The sequence below is a fragment of the Cannabis sativa genome, chromosome 2 (genome assembly GCF_029168945.1).
Source record: "Cannabis sativa cultivar Pink pepper isolate KNU-18-1 chromosome 2, ASM2916894v1, whole genome shotgun sequence".
NCBI lineage: Eukaryota > Viridiplantae > Streptophyta > Magnoliopsida > Rosales > Cannabaceae > Cannabis > Cannabis sativa.
Window position 1 is genome coordinate 67447848 of NC_083602.1, and position 6886 is coordinate 67454733.

A 6886-nucleotide genomic window follows, 5' to 3' on the forward strand; every position below is an offset into this window, starting at 1 on the left:
TTTTGCTTTCCCAAATTAATTATATAGCTTATGATATCATTGATAAAATAGTGAGGACAAAATTAACAGTGTGGATACATATTTCGGTTCAACAGGTGAAGAACAAAACAAGTTTAGGCTCAAGAGGGTTAACTAAGGATAATCATTTCATGGTAGGCTTGAAAGGCTCAAACTATCCAACAAATGCCTAAATCATATTCCTATTGAATGTTGTCAAGGATTTCGCCTCAAAAGAATAAGACATGCAAGTTCTAAGCTATTCAGTCAATCTTACCACAAACCATAGTAAAACAATTATAACATATTTCACAGATCATCAAATTGCATTCTTACACATGTTATACGAGCATCCAAACTAATCCAAAGAGTTAACAAAATTAAGCACACAGTTATTTTGCAATTTCAGAGCACATTACATTAAAGAGCAGCACACGATTATCTTTTAGCTTATTGCCATCCTTAACTAAAACAGAAAAAAAACTAACACAGAAAATTAAAGTGCAGAAAATAAAATTTTTAAATCTCTCCCCCCAAACTAAATATGACATTGTCCTCAATGTGTTAAAATAAAATTTTGGTTGAGAGATACTTACCTGCGCGCCACATCAACAAGCGGTTGACGCCCGTAATAAGCGTCATGCAAGATAACTTGAAAATTATTGTTGTACTCGCCTTCAAGCTTGGCAAGCGATGAGTTTGAACAAAAGTCAGCACCAACAACATAAGAATTTGGATGATGTGCTTGGGGAGAAGCCTTTGGTAACTCGAAGAGAATACAATATGGAGAATGCGACATTAGTGGAAAATAAGGGTCCATTGGTGGTTCATAATATAGTGGTGTTGACAACCTCAAATCAACAACTACAAGTGATTCTTCTACCACCAATGGCACCTCTTTCTTGCTTTTCTCAAATAACCTCTCAATTGGTTGTTCAGTTTCCTCATGACCATCCACATCCTTGACTGTGATTTGATCTTCAATAATTTCATCATTGAGGATGGATGTTTCTTCATTCACCAAATTGAGTTCATCATTTGTTGAGCAAGCATCCAATGTATCCAAATTTTCAACCACTTCAAAGGATTCTTTCTCTTCAATTCTAGGCTCAGTCTCTTCTATGTATTCATCTGATGGTGCTTCTACTATATTCAAACAACTCTCATAACTTTCGTTATTTGAGTTATTATCCTTAAAACTCTCTGAATCCTACGCCATTAAATTATCACATAGAGCTTTTACCATGTCTGCCAATCGATTAATCTCTTTTGGAGGTGATAGTATATCCTCCTCTTCTTCAATTGGTTGGGGTGAGTTTGGACAATAAGGAGGGTATTGATGACTCCAACCTTGAAGTGATGGATTCCAATGCCAATCATAATCAAAATCTGCCATATCATTCAACAGATTTATTGCTTCATGGCCTCTCCTTAACAAAGGTTTTCCAGTAACCTCTGCTCCATAATCCACCCAACTTTTTGTTTCATCATCAAGTCCATTATAAAAGAGCCACGTAAAACATCCACTTGAGAAAGTGGGATAACATCTCTCTCCAAGCTCTTTAAATCTCCTCCAAGCAGAATAGAATGATTCATTGTGTTGTTGGGCAAAATCCTCAAGATATAGCATCTGGATTTATCTTGCAGGTCAAACTCATAAGTACAACATTAGTATAATTAAAAAAATAAAAAATAAATAAATAAATAAATAAATAAATTAGTAATTAAAAGATAAAAATTTGAAACAACATAATTAATACTAAAACTAAAAAGAAAAACCAAATTAGAACAAAATTTAATTTTTAATAATATTACAAAATTTAATCTAAAAGAAACAGATTAGAAATAAGCAAAAAGAATTAACCAAAGTAGAAGTTAGTATAATTTTATGTAATATCAATCTTTATACAATTCCCCGGCAACGGCGCCAAAAACTTGTTGCGAAAATTATTAATTACTACGCAAGTGTACGCAATCAAGTAGTATACTCACGCAAGTGAGGTCGAACCACAGGGAATTGGATTAATTACTACTAAACTATACTTATAATTCTATTTGGCAAATCAAAAGTATTTATGATTGAAAAAGGAAGAAAGAAATTCAAGAAACTTAAAGAAACAAGTGAATATTAATCAAGATGAGAGAATAGAGAGACGAATTCTGTTGTTAAGTTACCAATATTAATGTCTAATTGCTACCCTTCTCTTGAAGTGAATGACAGATTATAAATTAACCTAGCTCTTTTCAGATCTTCTAGGTTCTAAATCTCATGCTCTCTAATTAATCTCTTAATTAAACTAATATGAAATCAGCATTAAGCAATAATCTATTGGTCACAAAGGCTATGTAAATACTCTCGTTTCACATCAAAACCTAGACTATCCAATTTTAGCATTCTCAATTCTCACTTTTCAGATTTCGAATTGAGATCATAAAACATGTAAAAGGTGATCAATCTTGCACATGGAAATTAAACACAAATATGAATAGTGTTCACAATCAAGATGGAGGAATGGCAATTATTCATTAACTAGGAAAAAAACTTAAACAACATTCATCATTCTCCCTAAATAGGAGTTTAGTTCAAAACATCCGTAATCAAATCCATAATTAACATTGAATAGAAAAGAACATAGAAAAATTAAAGAGAAGAGAAAGAACTAGTTGAAGCAATTGATCCGGGTCGCCACAAGCCGCTCTTCTAGCCTCCTCCTTTGTTTCTAGGGCTCTAATTCTGAATGCCCTAATTTTCACGAACTCTCTCTATTTAAACCAAATCTCATCTTTAAAATTCGTGAAATTATGAAACTGCCCAAAAATCCCGTCACTGGGGTCCCCGTCGCGACTGGCAAAGCCCCCGTCGCGACGGGGTTAAACAACTTTGTCTCGAAATTCTCTCTGCCAATCCCCGTCGCGACGGGGATATTGTCCCGTCGCGACGGGATTTGGCAGCAACATATTTTTTGGTTTTTCTTCTCAATTCTTTCACCACTTGTGCTCAATTCTTGTAAATACTTTCTTTAAACACCCGGGGACCTGAAACAAAAGAATCAAGCGTAAAATAGTCCTAAAACTAGAAACAAAGAGTGAAAACTAACCGAAAATACGTCCCGAAACTTAGACTAATTTTAGCCTAACAGGCTCAATCTGTGACAGATAGCAGGCAAAGGCTAACAAATTGTGCAGTTTACGTCTAGTGACCATGGTATCATTCAGATTTCCTATGACAGTTGCCTGAGGATGAGCTTTCTCAACCCAGGATGGGGGTCCATTTTTATGTACTTTGGCTTGTTGGGGTTCTTTGGTCAGGAGACTATCAACTTCATTTCCTCTTCCTGGATCACTGGCACTTGCTTGATTGTCACCTGATACGCCTGGTGCTGTATTTAGAGACTCTGTAGGTGTGTCAGGGTACACTTGAGGCTGTCTAGTGAGGACTGGTCTAGAGCCAGAGAGAACAGGAGAATCATCTTCGATCCACACTTCTTCATGTCCTTCTAAATCATAAAATTTCACATTCATTGATTCGACTATAGAGAGAGTCCTTTTGTTGAATACTCTGTAAGCCCGACTATTGGTGGAGTACCCTAGAAATGTTCCTTCATCACTCCTGGGATCAAACTTGGCCAAGTGATCCCGATTGTTCAGAACATAACACGTACATCCGAAAATGTGCATGTGGCTCACGTTAGGAGGTCTTCCTTTCCATAGCTCATAGGCAGTTTGAGAGGTACCAGTGCGAAGATGAACTCTATTACACACGTAGCAGGCAGTATTGAAAGCTTCAGCCCAAAATCGTTTTTAAATATCCTTGGCCTGCATCATGACCCGAGCCATTTCTTGTAGAGTTCTGTTTTTTCGCTCAACAACTCCATTCTGCTGAGGAGTTTTTGGGGCTGAAAACTCATGATGAATTCCCATGCCATTACAGAACTCTGAGAATATGGAATTTTCAAACTCTTTTCCATGGTCACTTCTCAGTCTAAAGACTTTTCCTACTTTGGAGTCTTTCTCAGTTTGCAGTCTCAGTATCAAGGCAGAGAATGATCCAAATGTGTCAGACTTGTCTCTAAGAAATTCAACCCAAGTAAACCGAGAGTAGTCATCCACCAAGACCATTACATATCTTTTCCCACTGATACTTTCATTCTACATTGGCCCCATTAAGTCAACATGCATTAGTTCCAACACACGAGAGGTGAGAAGTCTATTAATTGTGGGATGAGATGCCTTATGCTGTTTTCCAAGCTGACATGGACCACATACTCTCTCCTTGGAAACTTTCATGTCAGGAATTCCCCTTACAGCTTGAAGCTTTACCAATCTTTGGAGATCTCTGTAGTTCAAATGTCCCAGCATGTAGTGCCATAAGTCAGGTTTGTCCAAAAAGGTCCTGTTGCACACTATGGTATTGCATACAGCATAGCACTGGTCTACAATTCTGTTTCCTGTTAAGACAACACACCCATCAGATGAAACTAAACATTGAGTTTTAGTGAAACTTACAGAGAGATTTTCGTCACACAATTGGCAGATGCTGATGAGATTTGCTTGGAGTCATCTCACATATAGGACATTAGTCAGCTGAGTTGCTCCATTCACATTCACATCACCTCTCCCAGCAATCTGCCCTTTGTTACCATCCCCAAAAGTGACAGATCCCCCTTTTTCATCTTTGAAGTTAACTAGCAATTTCTTATTTCCAGTCATGTGACGCGAACATCCACTGTCGAAGTACCACTGACCTTCAACAAAGGCATTCAGGGATAGCATTGCAACCAAACCAACATCAGGATTTGGTTTGGACTTTATTTTCGATTCTCGACGAGGTTTGCGTCCATGTGACTTATTTGGTGGAGGGAAACTATTTGGTCGATTGATCATGGCTTTCAAGTAGTTCTGCAATTTGTAACACTTAGGATAAATGTGGCCTCTCCTATTACAGAAATGACATGTAGGAATGAAATTGTCATTCTGTAGAAGATTGTCAGCATCAGTCCTCCTTCCTTCAAACTTGAGTGTGATGGGTCCAATTGGAACCTGTCTCCTCTCAGATGAGTCAGAGTCGTTAATGGTGATTGAGGTGTCAGGTAACCCATCTTCCTTCTTTGATGAATTGACATTGGAGGGTAAAGAATGCTCAACAGACAGGTCATTCCCTTGTTTATATAGCATCTTATATCCTAAGGAAGTTCGATCACCATAGGGCTTCTGAAGCTGTAGGGTTTGATTGATAGCAGTAGTGCCTGGGGGAATGAACTGTAAAGCTTGCTTGGTTCGAATTAGATCAGCTGTGAGTTTATAGATCTCATTCTCCTTTTCATCAAGAAGTCTATTGAGATTTTTGACAGTGTCTTCTAACTTTCCTTTTTCAGTCTCCACTTGCTCTAGAGAGTTCTTTAGGGCACGAATCTGTTTAGTCATGTACTCCCATTGTGCAAACATTTCTTCATAAGCATGTTGATGACCTGTGCTGTCTGCTTCTGATGAGGTGGAGACTGCATCATCTTAAGACTCAACTGGATTACAACTTTGGGCCATGAATGCCAGTACCTGCTTTTCCTCATCTGATCCTTCACTGGCTGTGGAGTTGTTTTCCTCATCACTATCACTCCAAGTTGCTGCAAGGGCCTTTTTCTTTTTTAGTGTGTTGGCGCACTCAGCCTGAATGTGACCATATCCATCACATTCTCTGCACTTAATTCCTCGGCCCTTTTGATCAGTAGAGGCTTGTCCTGGTTTGAAATTTACTCCTTTGTTTCTCTTGAGAAGATTTTCTTTGTCAGCTGGTGAATTTTTCCTGTAGTTCTTTTTCAAGAATTTTGCATAGTTTCTTGTTAACAAGGCAACCGTTTCATCTGTAATGCCATTCAAATCTTCCAGAACAAGTTTCTTGTTTTCTTGGTGAATAAGAGCAATGCTGGCATCTGACTTTTCTTTCACAACCTCCTTTTGTTTCTTGGTTTTCTTCCACCTAGACAGTGATAGCTCATAGTTTTGCAAAGACCCGATGAGTTCGTCAAGATCGAGTTCCTCAATGTTTCTCATTTCTTCGATCGAGGTAACTTTGGACATGAATCTTCTTGGGAGGACACCAAGCACCTTTCGAACCACTTTCGAGTTACAGTAAGTTTTCCCCAGAGCATACGATTCATTAGAGATGTCACAAAGTTTTGCATGGAATTCAGCCACAGACTCATCCTCCTCCATGGTAAGATTTTCGAAAGCCTTTGCCAAGGCACGCAGCCTTGATTTCTTGACAGCATCAGTTCCCTCGCTCTTAATTTTCAGCTTCTCCCATGCTTCCTTAGCAATTTCACAATTGGCTATAACCTTCAATTGGTTAGTGGAGACGGCAATAGACAAGGCATGAAGAGCCTTTGAGTTGAAATTCGCTCTTTCCATTTCAACAGTGGTCCATTGACTCATAGGTTTGGGTATAACGATTTCATTCTCCATCATCGTTGGTTTACACCACCCTTCTTCTATGGACATCCAAACTCTTTCATCTACAGCTCTCAAGAAAGCACGCATCTTGGTTTTCCAGTATGGATAATTGGCTCCTTCCAGCATCGGAGGTCTCGAGGTGGAGCCTCCTTCTCTAAACATTTCCATCCTGCACACAGAAGTGGTAAACAGACACACAAATGTTCTGTAGTTCTTTGAGAGAGAACTCAGAGGAGGTTACTTACGACAGGATCGACCGTTAAGGTTGAATCAAGAATCATACAGGAGTAGGATCTAACACAAATTTTTATAAAATTTCAAGCTCTGATACCAATTTAAAGTGCAACTTGTAGATTTTAATGATTCAAATTACCAAGTTGTCTATCTTTATATTGATTGATTTCAATATATGAATTACGAACATGAATTAAAAGTCAAGTAG

General features: G+C 38.2%; 1 protein-coding gene across 1 annotated transcript; it reads right to left on the bottom strand.

Moving 5' to 3' along the window:
* Positions 1-5505: 5505 nt before the first annotated feature.
* On the bottom strand, positions 5506-6612 carry LOC133034460 (uncharacterized). Its single transcript, XM_061109549.1, has one exon. The coding sequence runs from the start codon at positions 6610-6612 to the stop codon at positions 5506-5508; it is 1107 nt and encodes a 368-aa protein (XP_060965532.1).
* Positions 6613-6886: the final 274 nt, after the last annotated feature.